Source organism: Leucoraja erinacea, chromosome 11 (genome assembly GCF_028641065.1).
Source record: "Leucoraja erinacea ecotype New England chromosome 11, Leri_hhj_1, whole genome shotgun sequence".
Classification (NCBI taxonomy): domain Eukaryota; kingdom Metazoa; phylum Chordata; class Chondrichthyes; order Rajiformes; family Rajidae; genus Leucoraja; species Leucoraja erinaceus.
Window position 1 is genome coordinate 34,290,529 of NC_073387.1, and position 21,007 is coordinate 34,311,535.

The 21,007-nt window shown below is 42.8% G+C and overlaps 1 protein-coding gene across 1 annotated transcript; it reads right to left on the reverse strand.

Annotated features, from left to right (window-relative positions):
- Positions 1 to 552: 552 nt before the first annotated feature.
- On the reverse strand, positions 553 to 19,074 carry LOC129701667 (EF-hand calcium-binding domain-containing protein 9-like). Its single transcript, XM_055643005.1, has 4 exons — positions 18,408 to 19,074; positions 15,040 to 15,188; positions 7,770 to 7,946; positions 553 to 850 (listed from the first exon to the last, which is right to left on the reverse strand). The coding sequence occupies exons 1-4, from the start codon at positions 18,541 to 18,543 to the stop codon at positions 713 to 715; spliced, it is 600 nt and encodes a 199-aa protein (XP_055498980.1). The 5' UTR covers positions 18,544 to 19,074; the 3' UTR covers positions 553 to 712.
- Positions 19,075 to 21,007: the final 1,933 nt, after the last annotated feature.

Sequence of the window (21,007 nt, forward strand, 5' to 3'; positions counted from 1 at the left end):
CTTTATTGTCACATGTGACAAGGCACAGTGAAATTCTTTGCTTGCATACCTTGCCACGGTATGCAAATAGTCGCCCATAAAGGGCGCTTACAAAGTTACAGATTTCCCACCCCCCCAGGATCCCCCTTTGTTCTTCCCCCTCCCCCCGATGGCGGTTTCCCCCATCCGCCGAGTCCTCCATTGTCCATTGTTCTACACAGCGGTTTCCCCACATCAGGGTCCCCATTGTCCATTGTTCTACAAGCCCCTCACGGCGGTCACCCCACGCCGGGTCATTGGGGGGGGGGGGTTGCGGAATAAGTGCTGCCGAGTCAGAGCTTATATCTTGTGGATGGGATTAAAATGGATCCCATCTGTTTGTTTAAATAGATGTAAAGGATCACATCACAAAATTCCAGAGACTTATTCATTCCCTCTCGACCGATATTTATCCATCAGCTACCTTCCTTCTAAACACACCACAAAATGAATCATTGCTTCTTTACACATTCACTTAAACCATTTTTAAGAAAGAAGCCTGACAATTATAACAGAGTATATCAGTAAAGAAAGCTTTTCCAAGAAGAACATTTGTTAAAAAGTAGTTTTTAGACTTTAATGTAAGTACCTCTTGTACAAATCCACAGGAAAAGAAAGATGTTTTTGTCTGTGCAAACATGTTATAATTATTTCTAATTCTTCTTTGAAAACAGATTGCTTCAATAGCATGAGATTAAATGGTAAATGAAGAATTTTTACCAGGAAATAATGCTGAGCGCGATTGTTTCTTTTTCCTTCTACCTTCATTAATTTTCTCTTGCTTATCTACACAGGCCATGATGAACAATTTGAATTCATTGTAGGTCAGATTCTAGTGTACAGAAATAAACAATGTGAGAGATAGACAGGGCTATTATCCGATCACGATTTCTTTCTTTGTTATCCTTAATATTCTAATCCTGAATAATTTTGGAATTAAATTTTAACTGAATGAAAAGTGCCCCTACTTCAAACATTTAGTTATGAATTAATATTCTGGCTTGTTTAACACCAAGTATTCACCATTTATAATTTCACATTGGTGCTGACATTTTAGCTCTTCAATGTAATCTCCCCTTTGGAGGAAGAAAGGCAAGAACAAAAGGAGGGATTTGGAGCATTATTTCAGATTGCAGCTCAACAACGGCCTGCATTTTCTCGGCCTTTCACATGAATACAAAACTACACAGTTTGACTGCAACCAAGTGCCAAGTTTACACATGGCTTTTCTTCCAAGGAAACACTGGTAATGCAAGATGCACGATCCATGCACCAACCCTTGATAACTGTAGATACAAATTACAAATCAAATCAAGAATAACAGATAAAAATGAAAATCAGGAAGTGAGACAAGTGACAACTAAAGCCCCTGTCCCACTTAGGAAACCTGAACGGAAACCTCTGGAGACTTTGCGCCCCACCCAAGGTTTTCTTGCGGTTCCCGGAGGTTTTTGTCAGTCTCCCTAACTGCTTCCACTACCTGCAACCTCCGGCAACCACCTGCAACCTCCGGGAACCGCACGGAAACCTTGGGTGGGGCGCAAAGTCTCAAGAGGTTTCCGTTCAGGTTTCTTAAGTGGGACAGGGGCATTATATCTTTTTGCTACTTGGCTTTTTTTTTCCGGAAGAAACAGGATCATTTCACAGTTATTGATTAAATTGTCTTACAAAATGTGGTCATGACCTCAGAGTTTGTCCACAGACTATTTTAATTGCTATTACACAGGCAAACTATTTATCCATTGCACATTGACTGTTGACGTTGGAATATCCTGTTACAAAACCCAACCAATTCAAGAAAGGTTTGGGTGAATATAATAGTGAAGGAATGTTCTAGAGGGTCAGGCATTGCATAAAACAATTTGTGAAGGCCAAGAGGATGACTAGTGTTCTGATTGACCTGTAAACAATGTCTAAAATGATTCATTTCACAACACACTGCAATTATCTCTTCAAGGAGTGGTCATGAGGCCCTTTTACACAATTTGCCTGCGGCATTCTTTGCCCATTCTTCTGCAGAATTCTGTTATGGTTCAGTTAGAGGAATATGACCCAGGTCTGGGCCAAAGAAACTCCCACATGATCCTTCCAGGCACTTGCAGCAAGCAATTCTATGATCCAATCCGACTGCAATTGAAAAATTTAGGAAGGGGAATGCTGTAATTCCAGAACACATTTTGGATTAAAAAGGAAGTAATAGATGTCCTGCTGGTCTTCAAGGTGGAAATATCCCCAGAGTCCAATGAGGGGTACCTCAGACTACTATCAGATACATGGCAGAACATTTCTAGGATCACATTGTTAGGCTGCAGGTGAGATGTCAAATGACTGGAAGACAACAAATGTGTTACTGTTATTCAAGAAGCCCACCAGGGATAATCCAGATAATCACACACCAGTGACTATTAATCGAAACACATTTCTGTGGTAGCACTTGGAGAAGCAGGTCTTAAAAAGGCATGTCTGTTGAATTTAATTGAATTTTCTTGAAGAAATGATTAACTATGTTAATGAAGGTAATGTGGTTGATGTAGTCTACATAGAAACATAGAAAATAGGTGCAGGAGTAGGCCATTCGGCCCTTCGAGCCTGCACCGCCATTCAATATGATCATGGCTGATCATCTAACTCAGTATCCTGTACCTGCCTTCTCTCCATACCCCCTGATCCCTTTAGCCACAAGGGCCACATCTAACTCCCTCTTAAATATTCCTGCATCTAGCCTGTCCAACCCCATAAGACATGGAGTCCAATAAGGCCTTTGGCAAGATCACATAAGGAAGACAGGGTTCAACTGGATTCAGAACCATTTGACAAATTAGATTAAAAAATTGAGCAAAAAACAAACAAACTACTGGAAGAATTCAGCAGATTCAGAGACATCTGTAAGTGGAAAGGAATTGTCAGCAGTTTAGGTAAAGACCCTGCATCAGGACCTTTTTCCCAATTATTTCCCCTCCATTAATGCTGCTTGAGTGGTTAAGTTTCTCCGACTTTTTTTAATCCAGAATCTAACCTCTTGTGTCTGAATTTGGAAGTGATTTGTTAATGGGAGCAAATAGCGATCGTCAAGGGTGATTTTCATATTTGGAAGATTGTGACCTGGGCTCTATCACAAGATCAGTGCTGAGACTCTTGGTGTTTATTATATATATATATTGCCAATCTGGTTGTGAATATAAAAGGTATGACATCTAAATTAATACTGAGCAGCTTAGTCATTACCTGCAGAGCAATATTAGGCATAATGGCAGGAATTTCTGGGCATAATCCGGAAGACGCAGGATCATTTCATTCCAAAAAGGAAGAAAGATCTAAGGGGTGTAGGAGGCAACCGTGACTGACAAGAGAAGTTAGGGGTACAATAAAACTAAAAGAAAAGATGTATAACACAGCAAAGAGTAGCCAGAAGTCAGAGGATTGGGAAACTTTCATAGGACAACAGAAGGAAATACGGGCAATACGGGCTGAAAAGATGAAGTACGAAGGGAAGCTGGCCAGGAATATAAAGAAGGACAGTAAAAGCTCCTTTAGATATGTTAAGGGAAAAAGAGTAGCAAAGTCAAATGTGGGTCCCTTGAAGGCAGACACGGGTGAAATTATTACGGGCAACAAGGAAATGGCAGAAGAGTTGAATAGGTACTTCGGATCTGTCTTCACAAAGGAAGTCACCAACAATCTCCCAGATGTACTGGAGGACAGAGGATCTAAGGAGGTAGAGGAACTGAAAGAAATTTTCATTAGGCGAGAAACAGTATTGGGTAGGCTAATGGGACTGAAGGATGATAAATCCCCTGGGCCTGATGGTCTGCAACCCAGGGTCCTCAGAGAGGTGGCTCTAGAAATAGTGGACGCATTGGTGATCATTTTACAATGTTCAATAGATTCAGGATCAGTTCCTGTGGATTGGAGGATAGCTAATGTTATCCCACTTTTCAAGAAAGGAGCGAGAGAAAAAAACGGGGAATTACAGACCAGTTAGCCTGACTTCGGTGGTGGGAAAGAAGCTGGAGTCAATTATTAAAGAGGTAATAATGGGGCATTTGGATAGTAGTAAAAGGATTAGTCCAAGTCAACATGGATTTATGAAAGGGAAATCATGCTTGACTAATCTTCTAGAATTTTTTGAGGATGTGACAAGTAAAATGGATGAAGGGATTCCAGTGGATGTAGTGTATCTAGACTTTCAGAAAGCCTTTGATAAGGTCCCGCCCGGGAGACTGGTGACTAAAATTAGAGCACATGGTATTGGGGATAGGGTGTTGGCATGGATAGAAAATTGGTTGGCAGACCAGAAGCAAAGTGTAGGAGTGAACGGGTCCTTTTCAGAATGGCAGACAGTGGCGAGTGGTGTACCGCAAGGCTCGGTGTTGGGGCCGCAACTGTTTCCCATATATATTCATGATTTGGAAGAGGGAATTAGGTGCAACACTCGCAGGTTTGCGGATGGCACAAAGCTGGGTGGCAGTGTGAACTGTGAAGAGGATGTTAGAAGGTTGCAGGGTGACTTGGACAGGTTGAGTGAGTGGGCAGATGCAGTATAATATAGATAAATGTGAGGTTATCCACTTTGGCGGAAAAAACAATGGGGCAGATTATTATCCCAATGGGGTTAGGTTAGGTAAGGGGGAGGTGCAGCAAGTCCTGGGCGTCCTTGTACACTGGTCACTGAAAGTTGGCTTACAGATACAGCAGGCAGTGAAAAAAGCTAATGGAATGTTGGCCTTCATAACAAGAGGATTTCAGTATAGGAGTAAAGAGCTTCTTCTGCAGTTGTATAGGGCCCTGGTGAGACCACAAATGGAGCATTGTGTAGTTTTGTTCTCCTAATTTGAGGAAGGACATCCTTGTGATTGTGGCAGTGCAGCGTAGGTTCACGAGATTGATCCCTGGGATAGCGGGACTGTCATATGAGGAAAGATTGAAAATACTAGGCTTGTATTCACTGGAGTTTAGAAGGATGAGGGGAGATCTTATAGGAACATATAAAATTATAAAAGGACTGGACAAGCTAGATGCAGGAAAAATGTTCCCAATGTTGGGCTAGTCCAGAACCAGGGGCCACAGAATAAAGGGGAGGTCATTTAAGATTGAGGTGAGAAAAAATGTTTTCACCCAGAGAGTTGTGAATTTATGGAATTCCCTGCCACAGAGGGAAGTGGAGGCCAAGTCACTGGATGGATTTAAGAGAGAGTTAGAGCTCTAGAGGCTAATGGAGTCAAGGGATATGGGGAGAAGGCAGGCACGGGTTATTGATAGGGGACGATCAGCCATGATCACAATGAATGGAGGTGCTGGCTCGAAGGGCCGAATGGCCTCCTCCCGCACCTATTTTCTATGTTTCTATGTCAAATGTTGATCAGTCGATAAGATGGCTAAGAAATAAAGGATGGAATTTAATCCTGAAAGATGTGGGTTATATTTCTTGAGGACCGATAAGGCTAGAATGGTGGGATCCTAAGAAATGTTGGGATCCTAAGAAATGTTGAGGAACAGGGGTGCCTCAGTGTACATGTAAACCATAGGTAGATAAAGTAATTATGAAAACAGAAAAAACTCATGATTTATTAGCTTGGCCTTAGAGTATAAGAGCAGGGAGATTATGGTATAACTGGTAGTGCATGTCGGCACAAACGATGTCGGAAAGAAGGGGATGAATATTCTGCAGTGTGACTTGAGAGCTCAGAAAAATGCTGAAAAGCAGGACCTCCAGGGTTGTTATCTCCGGTTTGCTTCCAGTTCCTCATGCTGGCGAGAGCAGGAACAGGGAGATACGGGACCTGAATGTGTGGCTGAGGAACTGGTGCAGGGGACAAGGATTTAGATTCTTAGCTCACTGGGATCTGTATTGGAGTAAGGGGGAACTGTACAAAAGGGACGGATTGCATCTTAACAGGTGGGGGCCAGAATTCTGGCAGGCAGGTTTGCCACTGCTACATGGGTGGTTTTAAACTGAATAAGGGGGGTGGGGTGTCAAATGGGATAGTCGAGGACGGAGTTAAAGGGAAATAGAGTAAAGGGATGGTTAATTACTCCTGAATTAACGGGAAAGAAAGCTCACAAAGAGATAGGAGAGTATGGCCAAGTGTAATGGGGATCGATGTGAAAGGTGAGATGCGTATGGAATTAAAAGTATTGTATATGAATGTGCGAAGTATAAGAAGTAAAGTAGATGAGCTTGAAGCTCAGTTAGAGGTTGGTAGATATGACATTGTGGGGATTACTGAGACGTGGCTGCAGGTGGGTCGGGCCTGGGAACTTAATATTCAGGGTTATACATCCTATAAAAAGGACAGGCGGGTGGGCAGAGGAGTGGGGGTAGCTCTGCTGGTGAGGGATGGAAATCAGTCCCTTGCGAGGGAAGACATAGGGACTGATGAGGTAGAATCACTGTGGATTGAGTTGAGGAATTGTAAAGGCAAGAAGACACTAATTGGTGTTATCTACAGACCCCCAAATAGTAGCCCTGATGTAGGGTATAAGTTGCATCAGTAGTTAAAACTGGCATGTAACAAAGGTAATGCCACTATGGTGATGGGGGATTTCAATATGCAGGTAGACTGGGAAAATCAGGTTGGTTCAGGACCCCAAGAAAGAGAGTTTGTAGAATGCCTTTGAGATGGATTTTTAGAGCAGCTTGTAATGGAGCCGACCAGAGAAAAGGCAATTCTGGATTTAGTGTTGTCCAATGAACCAGATATGATAAGAGAACTCGAGGTAAAAGAACCACTTGGAGGTAGTGATCATAATATGATTAGTTTTAATCTGCAATTTGAGAAGGAGAACGTTAAATCGGAAGTGTCAGTAATGCAGTTGGCAGACCGGAAGCAAAGAGTAGGAGTGAACAAGTCCTTTTCAGAATGGCAGGCAGTGGTGAGTGGAGTGCCGCACGGCTCGGTGTTGGGGCCGCAACTGTTTACCATATATATTAATGATTTGGAAGAGGGAATTAGGAGCAACACTAGCAAGTTTGCGGATGACACAAAGCTGGGTGGCAGTGTGAACTGTGAAGAGGGATGCGCTCTTTCGGCCACTTACAACTTGGTGCTTGGGTTCAGAGTGCCCAGTCACCTATGGCTTGTGTGGGAAAATGACCCCCACACTCCCATCTCCACTGGCCAGTGATGTGATGGATGTGGGGGTCTGGACCAATCACTGACCAGTCCCCCCCCCACAGCGACATCATGTCCGTTATTTGATTTTTCGGCAGCACGGCTATTCGGTGAGTTGGCTTGTAGGCGACGCAGCCTTTCGGTGAGTTGGCGTTTCGGCAGAGCGGCCTTTCGGTGAATTTGCTTTTAGGCATCCCGCACTTTCGGTTAGTTTGCTTTTAGGCGTCCCACCCTTCCATTTAGTTGCCGTTTCGGTTTCGTACGCTTTCGGTTATTTGCTGTTTCGGCTTCATTTCCATTTGGTTATTTGGCTTCCACTTCTTTGCTTCGGCTTTTCTTCCTTCGACGCCACGCCCGCACACAGGCCTATAGATGTTAGATCAATTTAACTTTTGAATATCAAAATAGCCATTTTTTTCATTGCCTTAACATTGTGCTGGTACTGCCAATTTAGGCACTGCTACAAATTCCTTCTCGTCAATGCCTGGCTGACACTTAAGTACGCCGACCCAGTTAAAATATTGGAAGTGCTTCTCAACCCAATGGAACCAGTGAGAGTCATTGCTTCCACAACAGATAAGAAGACGATTGGGGTGGGGTGGGGGGGAATATTTGAGTATCACAATGTTACTATCTTACCTCACCGCTAGTTCCACTATAATCCTGAAACATCTGCAAAAAAGCACGTCCTTTGATATTAAAGAGAAATCCTGCACTGTAAAATTCAGCTGGGGAAATGGTGTGTCCCCCATCCATATCAAATAGGTCAAAGATGGGGCGAGAGTGACGATAAAGAAACTGCTGTTCCATTTTATCCTGTAACATTTAAAACAAATAGTTAAGAGTCAAGATAGACGCAGAAAGCTGGACTAACTCAACGGATCATACAGCATCTCTGGAGAAAAGGAATACTGACATTTTCAGTAGAGACGCTTCTTCAGACCCAGGAAGGGTCTTGACCCGAAACGTCACTTATTCCTTTTCTCCAGAGATGCAGCCTGACCCACTGGGTTACTCCAGCTTTTTGTGTCTATCTTCAGTTTAAACCAGCATCTGCAATTCTTTCCTACACATCAGTTAATAGTCACGAGTGTTTCTTGTCATATGTCCCAGATAGTGAGTATATATATATATAGATGCGATTCATCCAGAACATGCCGTGGTTTGACTATATTTATTTAGTCTTGATGAACAATTTTTAAGAGACCTTGACACAAGAAAAAATCTGCATTATCTAATTTCACTTTGATGGAAGTGACCTAAGGTACAGTTCACTGCGGAACATGTCAGAGGCTATAACAACATGAAAGGCATTCTTGTCACTCTATTGGATTTGCACACAAATATATTGAGTGGTAATTGGCTTCCTTTTGCCAATTATAGTCAGTGAAGTCTGAAGGATTTACAATCAAAATCTGCTCAGGGTACAAATCAGAAGCGAGAGACAAATGTCGGTGTTTACTCCTTTTGCAATGAATATAAAATGTTGATGATAGTAGGTTAAGGAGTTTACACTCCAACTGTCCTGCAGCCCCTCAACTTGACCACAACCCACCCTGTATCCTTCATAATGCAGGTTATGAAGGATACAGGGTGCATCCCCCATCAGAAACTACTCCTTGCTGCCAGGAATTTGCCTGTTTCACCCCATACAGAAGAACTAATGAGTGATGATATTAATGTACAGGTTAGTGGCAGCAGGATTCTTCAGTTTTGTTTAGAATATCTCAGTAGTTGCTTGGGTAATTAAGATATGGCTGGATAATATGTGGCTGACACAAGAGGCCCACAGTGGCGCAGCAGTAGAGTAGCTGCCTTACAGCGCCAGAGACCCTGTTTGGTCCTGACTACGGGTGCTGCCTGTACGGAGTTTGTACCTTCTCCCCATGGGTTTTCTCCGGGATCTCCGTTTTTCTCCCACACTCCAAAGACATACGTTTTTAGGTTAATTTGCTTGGTATAATCGTACATTGTCCCTAGTATGTGTAGGATAGCGTTAGTGTGCACGGATCACTATTTCGCATGGGAGGGCCTGTTTCCGCGCTGTCTCTAAATTAAACTAAAAATACTAAGCTAAATTAAGGGGTCCATAGAGTCATACAATGTGCAAACAGGCCCTTTCGCCCAACTTTCCCACACCGACCAACATGTCCCATCTACACCAGTGCCACCTGCCTGCATTTGGCCAATATCACTCCAAACTTGTCCTATCCCATGTACCTGTCTAACTGTTTTTTAAACCTACCGATAGTGGTGGCTTTGTTTAAATTTCCTTTGTCCCCTGACCATAAAATTACTTCTGGACAATTCAATATTTCCTTTAACGTTGGGTGCTGAACACGAAGGAAGTTTGATGGAAGCTCTTTATGAGTTTTCTCCAAACTGGTTGTGCTTTGTCCTTCTGCTTCAATTGTCTCAGCTTCTTCGGCAAGAGGGATGCAGTTCCTTCTGTCTTCCTTTTGTCTCCTTCCCTGTTCAGGGGAAGAGGCTGTGCGCTGAAACTTTAACTCTGTTTCATTTCCCAGAAATCAACTAGCCGTGAAAGTGGATCGCACTGAAGGGTCAGCTCCCTACCCATCTGCCACAAAACCCTTTTCCCAAGGTGTAAATGTCAAAGACTTGATGGAATAGCCTGAAGGTGAAAGAGGCAACATTTAAAGGAGATGTGCAGGGTAAGTTGTTTACACAGAAAGTGGTGGAACACGCCAGTTCACCAAGGGTGAAGACTGACACGATAGTGGCATTTCAGAGCCTTTAGGATTGGCACAAGATATGGAGGGAAATAGTAAGATTAAACGAGAACTTACCAGTTTGAAGTTTGATCTGTATTTTATGAGGAGTTACGATGAGGGATTACGTGAAGAGCCCGCTCAGCACGCATGGGCGGCATACTTCAAAGCAGCGGTGTGGAATCACAGATACACAGTTATTGAAATAAACATAGTAAAGAAAAGGAGACATCAGTTATCAGTTTGACCCATATTATTGAGGGTGGGAGCGGAGGGCACGTAATCCCTCATTGTAACTCCTCATAAAATACAGATCAAACTTCAAACTGGTAAGTTCTCGTTTAATCTTACTATTTTACTTCGGAGTCACGTGAGTGACTACGTGAAGATTTTAAAGCTCTGTGATTTCAAACCGTGTAACAGTTATTACTTCACTCACTGCCGAAGTCCTTGAGGGAGGAAGTGTGTTATTCGTAATCAACCAATGAATCTGTTTGTAGAAAAACACAATGGTATTTTTTAACAATAACAACAAAGAAATTAAATTGCTCCCCTGGGCTTAAATTAAATATTTGCAGTCTGTAAAAAATGTTTCTGCAAATAAAGCAGGTTTTGCCAACGGCTTATTATAAAAAATTCTGAACGGTCTTTCCCCCGACCATCCTGCTGTAGCCAGGATGTGGTCTATAGGCACGTCCATTCTTTTGGCCGTCGACGTGGATGCTGCCCTGGTGGAGTGAGATTTGTACATGTTAGTGTTTATCCCAGCAGCTTTTAGCACCTGCTTGAGCCATCTCGAAATGGTTTGGCTCGTCACCCGACCATAAGGTTTTTTATGACTGACCCACAAGGCTTTTCATCTCCCTTGAATATTTTTGGTTGTGTCTATGTAGGACAGTAGGTGGGTCATGGCACATAACCGTGGTTCTGGCGGGTAAGCCCGGAATTCCACGACTGGATTAGGTGTTCCTGGTCTGCTCTGTTTGATCAGTCCCTGGATAACGACAGAGATCTGGTCTGGAGCTGTGAGCATGCTGTCCAGTCGCAATAGGTGTAGTGACTGGACCCTCTGTGCAGATACAAGTGCCATCAACATGAATGTTTTGAGCATAGATTGTTCCAGGTTGAGGGATCTGGCTGGTGGTCATCCCCTGAGGTATGTCAGGACCACACTGACATCCCATATATGGGTGTACCTTGATCTAGGGGATTAGAGTTGTAAATACCCTTCATTAGTTTGACCACCAGCGGGTGGGACCCCATGGCCTGTTGTCCTGGAGCTTGTTTTAAATAGACAGACAGGGCACTTCTAGCTGTGTTGATGGCTCTGTAGCTGAGTCCTTCATCGTGGTGAAGGTTCGCCAGGAATTCCAGTACGTTGGTAACTGTAGCGGTTGAGTAGGTGGTCCCTGTATCCAAGCAGTACTTCTCTCATTTTTTGATGCTGGCCAAGTGGATGTTTGGAGGGATGCTGACATGGTGTCGACGGTTTGTTCTGATAATCCCAGTCCCAGAAGTGGTTTGTGCAGAATCTGCAACCCAGGAGTTTGATTTTTTCATGGCATGGGTGGCTTGTGCCCGACACTGGGTGTTAATAACTCTGGGTCACTGGGGAATACCATCGGAGTTTCAACAACCATGTCATGGAGTATTGGGAACCATGGCTGCGTAGGCCAGTCGGGTACTATCAAAATACCTGAAGCAGAGTCCATTTGTATTGTGCGTAGTACCCGACTGATGAGGCAGAAGGGAGGAAATGCATAGAAGAAGAATTTCCCCAATCCAGCGCGAACGCATCTACCGCTGCTGCCTCAGGGTCTGGTTCCCAAGCGACATACATAGGTACCTGGTGATTTAGCCTTGATGCAAATAAATCGATATCTGGCGTGCCATATTGCTTGATAACTTTTGCAAATTTTTTGGGGTTTAACATCCATTCGATTTTGTCACTAAATTTACGTGACCTGGTGTCTGCCACTGTATTTAGCTTACCTGGCAGGTAAGTTGCTGGTAGCCAAATATGTCTTTCGACATACCATTGCCAAATTGTGTTGACCAACTTGTCGCATGATAACGATTTTATGCCGCCCATATGGTTAATGTAGGCCACCACCGTAGTATTATCTATTTGTAACCGTACATGCAAGTGATGCATATTTGATGCATATGCTTTTAAACCATAAAAGTCACCCAACATCTCTAGATAATTAATGCCCAGTGTAAGTGGTAATGATGACTCTGGGTTAGTCCATCTACCACCTGTGCTGGATATGGAGTTAGTTGCTCCCCAGCCTTGAGCACTGGCATCTGTTTGGATAACTAACGTAGGGTTAGTGATGATAATAGGGCTGAAACTATGCCAAACGTTTTTTGCCCACCACTGTAGTTCTGATATTGCTTCAGTGGGTAACTTCATGACACGATCATAATGACCTGCATGTCGTTTTGGTGCCTGTACCTTTGCTCTTTGTAAGTTTTGATAGTGCAAAGGTCCGAATTGTGTAGCCGGAAATGCTGCTACCATTTTCCCAATTACTCTGCTACTTGTCGAATAGTTGGTCGTTCGTTGACCATTAAATTGATGCATGATTGTGCCAATTCAACTGTTTTGTCTCTTGGCAATGTTACAGTCACGTAGACTGAATTAATTGTGAAGCCCAAGTAGTCCATGATTGTGGATGGCTTCAACTTAGATTTATCTGGATGTAAGACAATCCCAGGGTTTCGAACAACTGTTTGGTAGCTGATACAGCTGACATAGTCAATTCCATGGTCTTGCCTACTATTAAGATATCATCAAGATATGCCATGACAATATGTTTTTGTCTTCTTAATATTGCCAGAGCTGGTTTTGGTATCTTGGTGAATAATCTTGGGCTGATGTTAACCCATTGGGTAACGCTTTAAACTGCCATAGCTGCCCCATCCAGGTAAATTTCAGGTATCTGCGATGATCCTTGTGAATGGTACTGAATAGTAAACATCTTTAAGATCAATGCTTGCCATGAAGTATCCTTTGGAAATTAGTTGTTTGGCAGTAACAAACGTTTCCATTTTGAAATGTATATACTTAACAAACATATTTAGTGAAGTTAAGTCAATGATGATGCGACATCCACCATCTTTTTTGGGTTTAGTGAATATATTTGATACGAATTCCAAGGGTTCATGTTTTGTTTTTCCCAATGATACCCTTTGTAATTAGTCTCACCAGTTCAGCTTGTCCCTCTAGTTTTTCTTTAACTGAGAGGGAAAATACCCTCTGGGGTGAATGTTGAACTGGTGGCAATTTTCCTAGTATGAATTGTATTTTGTATCCACTAATGCCATTGAGTATATACTGATCACTCGTGATAGACTCCCGTGCTTCTTTAAACAGGTGTAATCTCCCCCCGTTAGTATTAAGCCCCTATTTTCTATATGCTGGTAGGAACCAGACCCACCTACCTCCATGGTTATGGGTATTTCTTCTGCTTCCTGCCAGTCCAACGAGTCTTGCACGTTGTCTGACGTGGCGGTGATGTTGGGGGGTGGCGCATTTTCCATGGGGTCCGCTCTGGGCCCTGGTCTAAAGAAGACTTCCAGTGATAGAATGCGGACCCTGAGCTTTCACCAGTCCCATATGGTAGACGTCGACTGGTGGATGCGATGGGGTGCTGCTGCTTGGGAATTATTGTTTTTGGTTTGCTCGTCCCGGGGCCTGCCCTCATGAGACCGAAAGTTTTTTAAGGCCTCTTCCATATCCTTCATATGCTTTGTGAGGTTTTTGCCAAAGAGCAGTGGGTCTGGCTCAGTGGCTGGGGTTTTGCACAACCCCGCAAATTTAGGATTTTATGGCAGGTCTTATGATTTGTTTACGAAGGTTGTGGTCATCTCCGTATTTGTCCACGGAACGAGCAAACGATGTGATGGCTGACGTCAGGAGCCTGAGGATCCGCTGCAGTTTTATCTCCTGGTTCCGAATATTTGCCCCAACGTGCCCCCAGTTTTGGCTGTTTACAGCCGGCACTTTAAGGGACTCACAGTTCTCTGGAGCTGTATACGTTTCTAAGGCCTCATTGACCACCTGCTCCTGTAGGGGCCTGTTGGAGAGGTGGTTAATGCTGGCCGCTAGTTTGGCCTTTAACGGCCTCCTGCACGTGGGGCTGCCACGTAGTGGTCCACCACACCCAGCAGCTCTTCCTGTTCCTGCACCCCTTGCATACTCCCGACATCTTCAGCCAGCGTCCCCTCTTCTTGACCAGCCCAGTCCTGGTCACCAAAGCTACCCTCGGATAAGGAGGAAGCAATGGACAGTGCACAAGACACTGTGGAGGGAGTGCCTGAACTCCCCCTGCGAGAGCGCCCCTCACGAAGCGCGTCTCGCTGGAGCTCCATGCGGCTCAGGCGGCTGTCTCCCCTCCCCGTGCGGGTGGAGAGACGTCCCCGTCCGACAAGTCGGAAGCCACCGGCCGGACGCTTCTTCGGTAGCTTTACATCCAGCCCGCTGCTCAGGCGCTAGCGGGCTGGGCTCGGCACGGTGTCAGGGATAGCGGAGCGCCCAGTAAGCGGTCCTACCGCCTTGTTGCTGCCCCCCAGATGGAACGCTCCTCCGTGGAGTCGAGCGGGGGACAGGTTTGTCCAAGAGCCTTTCTTCTCTGCCTGAAATAAAGCAGAAGGCTCCCTGTGAAAGAAAACCCGACCTCAGGGTACTTGCCTGACGGTCCGTTCTTTCACCTGTAGCGGGAGCGCCTGGCTCCCGATGCGGCCGCTGTTGCACTGCTGAACGCAATGCCGTGCATGCGTGCTGAGCGGGCTCTTCACGTAGTCACTCACGTGACTCCGAAGTAAAATTGACCACGTGCGGGCAGAGATTAGTTCCATTTAGCATAATGTTCGGCAAGGATGTGTTGTCCTGTTCCATGGTAGATATAAAATGCTCAGTTACTCAGTAACAGAGTACTCCAGCAATTTTGTGTCTATCTTTGGTTTAAACCAACATCTCCAGTACCCTCCTACAAATTTCTATGAATGCAGCATGACCTGCTGAGTATTTTCAGCATTTTCTATTTAATTTTTGCATATGAATCTGTTTACAGGATCAATGTATTTCAGTATTTAGGCTCCTTCCTTCTGCCTGGTGTCAGTAAAGAAATCACTGGTATTTTGAAAAAAACGTAGGTACTAAAATAAATCCGTACCTTGTTGGCAATTATGATGCAAATTAACATGTAAAACTCATCAAATCCAATCTCCCCTGAGGCTCTCCAATCAAACATATTGAAAGTCTTTTTGATATGTTGTGTGGTCATGTCTGTGATACATCGAAGGAAGTGAAAAAATTGAACATCTGTAATATAATCATAAAAAGGAATGTGTTATGACATGTTTCAGGATTACAAATCTCTCATTTTGTCCTATTAAATCCCCTTTATATAGCACCACTCAAGGATATCCATTTCCCATTCCCACAAATAATGGATAGTTGTAATTGGCAAAATGCCTGCCCTTTTTATCTAGTACATGAGATAAAGCGTTACTTTCATCTGCAAATGAAGGCAAAAAAAAGTGAATAATCTAAATTAGTTTTGAATATATTGAATGCAATCCTTTTTCATATTTGACATTGATTTATATCTGAAATTAGCATTAGTCAATAATCATATTAATTCCAGCACACCAATGTAGTGTTATGTTGATTTATTTTTCAGAGGTCCATAACTCTGGAAGATTGATAGTGGATTGATTCTGGAATTCTGAAAACATTTGAGAGAATGCCGAGCAAAATCACCAGGATGTTGCCTGGGATGTAGCATTTCAACTATGAACATAGACTGGAGAGACTCTCCTAACTAACTTCCCTTTACTACACTCTTCTCCGCCAAGTGGCGCTGGCTCTCATTCTTAACAATGCCTCCTTCAACTCATCCCACTTCCTCTAAATCAAAGGCATAGCTATGAGCATTCGCATGGGTCCCAGCTATGCCTGCCTCTTTGTAGGGTACTTTGAACAATCCCTGTTTCAAGCATACACTGGCACTATCCCCAAACTATATCTCCGTTACATTGACGACTGCATCAGTGCTACATCCTGCACCCATGCAGAAATCATATCTCTCGTTTTCCTTTCCCCTGACTCTCAGTCTGAAGAAGAGTCTTGACCCGAAATGTCAATTATTCCTTTTCTCCAGAGGTGCTGTCTGACCTGCTGAGTTGCTCCAGCTTTTTGTGTCTGTCTTATATGAGATCATTCCTCATTCTCCTGCGCTCCAAAAAGTAAAGTCCCAGCCTGCTCAACTGCCCCCTATAGCTCAGGCCCTTGAGTCATGGCAACATCCTTGTAAATCGTTTCTGCATCCGTTCCAGCTTGACATCATCTTTCCAATAACATGGTGATGAAAACTGAACCCAATACTCCAAATGTGACCTCGCCAATGTCTTATATATCTGTAATATGACCCAACTTCTATACCCCTGACTGATGAAGGCCTATGTGCCTAAAGGCTTTTTGCTCACCCCATATATCTGTGATGCCATGTTCAAGGAACTATGTACCTGCACTCCTAGATCCCTCTGCTCTACAACACTCCCCAGAGCCCTACCTTTCCTGTGCAGGTTCTGCCTATGCTAGACTTCTTAAAATGCAACTCCTTACATTTCTTCCATCAACCATTCCTCAGCCCACCTGCCCAGGATCAAGATCCTTCTGCAATTTTTGACAACCATCTTCACCTTCTTCAATATCACCCATTTTAGTGTCATCAGCAAACTTGCTAATCATGCCTTTTTCGTTCTCATCCAAATCATTGATATAAATGACAAACAGCAAGAACCCAGCACTGAACCCTGAGGCACACCACTGGTCATAGGTTCTTCTCAAGGATCAACTCTGTTTCCATCTCCATGCTACTCCTTGGTGGGATGACTGGGAGTCACAACACCAGATCAATTTGCGCTAATGGCACTCAGCACACTCTCTGAACCATCACAGAGTCAGATAATAAAGCACTGTTTATCTGACATCAACTACTGGATGTGCAAAAACTTTCCTACTACCGAATACAGAACATCAAACTGTATAGCCAGGACAAAGCCTTTTGGACCACTATGTCAGTGCCGAACATGAAGCCAGATTAAATGAACCTCCTCTGCCTACACATGATCGATATCCCTCCATTCCCTGCATATCCATGTGTCTATCTAAAATTCTCTTACATGCCTCTATTGTATCTGGTTCAACCAAATGGTACTTTCAATAGTAATTTATTGTCACATGTACCGACGTACAGTGAAGTTCTTTTTTTTTGCATACAGTTCAGTACAAGTATTACTATGCATAAGCACATCTTAGATGAAGTTTCTAGAAATAATAGACTAAAACAGTATACAAGAGTCACCAGTTTTGGCACCATTTTCATGTCCCAGTTGTTGCAAGTGCTGAGGTCTTAACCTGGCCATGAAGACCCAATGTCCTGGCTGTGTTGTTGGGTCAGCCTGGCCAAGTGCAGCTGTTGGTGTCCTGCACTGTTGTTCCACAGCTCCGTGTAGCTGAAGGTCACATCTACACCACCCCATTACAGGGATCGAGGCACCCAACATGTACATTTTGCATTCCAAGCACCCATCACTCTCGGTGCAACAAACTTTTTTCAACTTTGCCCCTCTCATCTTAAAGCTACGAGCTCTAGTCCTGGACATTTTCACCCTAGGAAAAAGGTTCTGACTGTCTACAGAACATAGAACTTAGAACATAGAACGCAAACACGGGGAATAATGAAACCATTCTGAAGTCATAGATTACTGAAGCACATCCCTTTACCATCATGTACCCAGTTAAACACATTTCATTCCCCAGAACTTGGCCTGAAACCATCTAACCTACAGCATTAAGAGCTCGGCAAAATACTTCTTAAATATTGTGAGTATATCTGCCCCGATCACACTCTCAGGCAGTGCATTCCAGATTCCAGCCGCCCTCTAGGTGAAAATAATTCTTCCTCAAAAGGCCTCAAAATCTCCTACCTCTCACTTTAAACCTTATGTGCTCTGGTTATAAGCAACTCTGATCAAGGGTAAACGTTTTTCCAATGTCCACCATATGTATCCTGCTCATAATTTTGAGTATCTCATTTTCTCAATCTCAATTCTACTCAGCCTCCTTCACTCCAAAGTTTGCAAAACCAATCTATCTGGGCTCCTGCCTTGACTGAAATACTGCAACCCAGATAATATTCAGCTGAATTTCCCCTGCTGTTCTTCATGTATCTGGATGACTCAATTGTAATCATGGATTGTCTTTCTGTTGACTAGTTAACACAAAACCAAAGCTTTTCACTGTATCTCGGTACACATGACAATAAACTCAACTTAACTTTACATTTATCCGAACTTTATGGCTTCAATCCACAGTGGAACTTAAACGCACACATTCCTAACACAAACCTAGGTGTGTTGACAACTAAGCCATGATGACAGCTAAAGAAAACAATCAGAAAAGCTCTGATTTTTTTTTAAACTACTGAAAATATTCAATGTTAGCGTTAATATTCTTCCACAACTTAAATCTTACCATTTAAAGTCCTGTTGTCATGAACATCCAAAAGTTTAAAATATTCTAAAAGGAGCACAGTATTTCTAACTGACATCAAAACATGAATTTTGTCAAGGTACAAAAAATTAAAAATAAATCCAAGCTTTAGTTGCATTTTGAAAGTAGCACTACCAGGTTCAGTAACAAAGATACTACCTCTACGTTCACTGTTGTGAAAGTGAACAGTCTCGACAAGTCAGCCAAACGGAAATTAATTCTATTGTTAAATAACAAAGATGTACATCTATGTTTTGTGATGCAATAAAGATTACTTTCAAAGGTGCATTCTATTTTGTCATAAACTGACCTCATAGTGAGACTGTTCAGTATATTCATATTGACATCATTCAAAATTGTTCAATATTTATTGAAAATAGAGCTGCATTTATTATTACGGATTTTGTTTTGTTGCGAAGAAAAATGAATATTCTGCCAACTAATTAAAACCAAAGGATAACTTTGTGGCTACCCGAGTCTCCAGTAACAACAGTACACAGTGAGGATCAAGCTGGGAAAGGGTACGGACACCCAGTTATCTTCCTGGTCTGTGATGACATGGAGGAAGTCAAACAAAAGGATTGTCGCCCTGAATGTGCCACCTATTCCTTAACAGTAGCAATGTTACAACATTTTGAGATTTTAAAAATCAAGTCTGTAATTTATCCCATCAGATAAAGCACAAAAAGAAGTTTAATTTTTCACCTCATTCACTTTCATATCTTCAGTATTAAAAAAGTTATGGCCATTTTCATACTCGGAAATTAGCATCTTGTTCCCTATTGCTTTTCCATTGACAACACAAAAGCTGTGATCGAGGACAGTCAAATGGCCATAACTTTCTTAAAAATTAAGAGAACTAAAATAAACTTTCAGTTATTATAGATTGAAGCATTCTGAAACAAATATGAAACAATCTTACTAAGATGACGAAATTAAAGCATATAATTAGTTAGTTACCTAATTGTAGCTAATTACAAAATTCAATTACTAGATCTAAACATCTATCAATTTCTTAAGAATAGATTAACATTTTTTAAATAGCCTAAGTGGCCAAATAACATTCACACAGTAATTCACAATATAACAATTTTAAAATCTCATTGTCATGGATTTATAGGCCAAATGGAAGGAATTTAATGTTTAATACCTGTAAATTAATGGCCATTTAAATCAACTTGCCTGTGGGTTTTTCTGGAATGCAACCCTTTGGGACGTTGCGGTTTGTAGTGATTTGGATCCCCATATCTGCATGGAAAACACTGCCGGTTGGTATGGGGACCAAATCACCGTTTCGCAACATAAAATGTGAACTAAAGGTATCTTAAGGACCACTTTTATACATAAAAATAAACTGCTTTCTTTTACTTGTCACCTACATGAAATCCGTTGACGGCTTTAGAAACTGATTTTAAAATTAATCCAGCGCTGAACGAGTTGGACGATTAAAAAAAAAAAATAGACAGAACGCCGTCAGAACGATTCAACAAAAGCTTGCACTCCAACCAAATATATTCCAGGACAAGGTAAGAAAAAAAACGTGTTTTAACCCCTCCCCCCCCCTCAAACGCACCAAAATTGCGCACACGGCCAGCGGCAGAATTGCAGCGCTGCTGAGGGTAAGTATTGTAACAGTGATCACATCAGCCCATCTCAACACAAATAAGGGGAATATAGTTGATTAGACGCAGCCATCTCTCAATGAACTTCAACAGCACAACTGTCACAAATCCATCGTCATCAATAGCCTCCATTTTACTCCTAGCCAGGGCTTAAGTGGAGCAGCCATATTACAGTATATTGTGGCTACAATTAAACTGCAACATGACCCTGCACAAATAAAGCACCTCAGCTCCTCAAACAATCTGCCATGTCTACAAAGAATCAGATAAAAACTGTTTAATACGAGAAGATGGATACTTCCACACATGAGCTTCAACAAAAATGCCGACCACATAACAAGTTCAATTTGCACAGGTTAGCTAGTTTGATTACTGGGGTAGTTGTTGAGAGCAGTGTAACTGAGCATGGTGATGATACAGCTTTCTATAATTGGATAAACATTTGTTGTGTGGAACATACTTACAATGTAAAACATACATTACCAAGTTGACATAATTTTCTTGAGCAAAAATAAAACAAATTGCTGGTATTACTCAACAGGTCAGGCAGCATCTGTGGGTCAACACCCTGCATCAGGACTGAGTGTAAAGGGAAGATAGCTTGTAAAAAGGGTTGATGGGGAGGGAAACTAAGTAGGGGAGGAAGGATTGGAGGGATCCACAGAGTCTGGGAGGTGATTCGTGGAGACAACAAAGAGCGGCAGATTATTGCTCCAGGTTTTTTCTCCAGATTCTAACACCTGCAGTTTCTTACCCTTCGTTGTCCCTGCTAGTCACCCCCTAGCCTTTGCTGTCTCATTCTCTTCCTACCCCACCTGGCTCCATCTGTTCATTAACACACCACACGTGGATCCACCTTTCGCTTATAGACACAAACTGCTGGAGTGGGTCAGGCAGCATCTATGGAGAAAATGGATGGGCGACTTTTTGGGTCAGAACCCTATGCAACTTCAGTCTCAC

Bases quoted from the DNA above. Each gene is read 5' to 3' on its own strand.
- LOC129701667 (XM_055643005.1), bottom strand. From the start codon at position 18,543: ATGCAACTAAAGCTTGGATTTATTTTTAATTTTTTGTACCTTGACAAA. The intron at 15,189-18,407 runs GTAAGATTTAAG...ATTATATTACAG, and splicing joins TGACAACAGGACTTTAAATG to ATGTTCAATTTTTTCACTTC. The intron at 7,947-15,039 runs GTACGGATTTAT...TAAATGTTACAG, and splicing joins GCATCATAATTGCCAACAAG to GATAAAATGGAACAGCAGTT.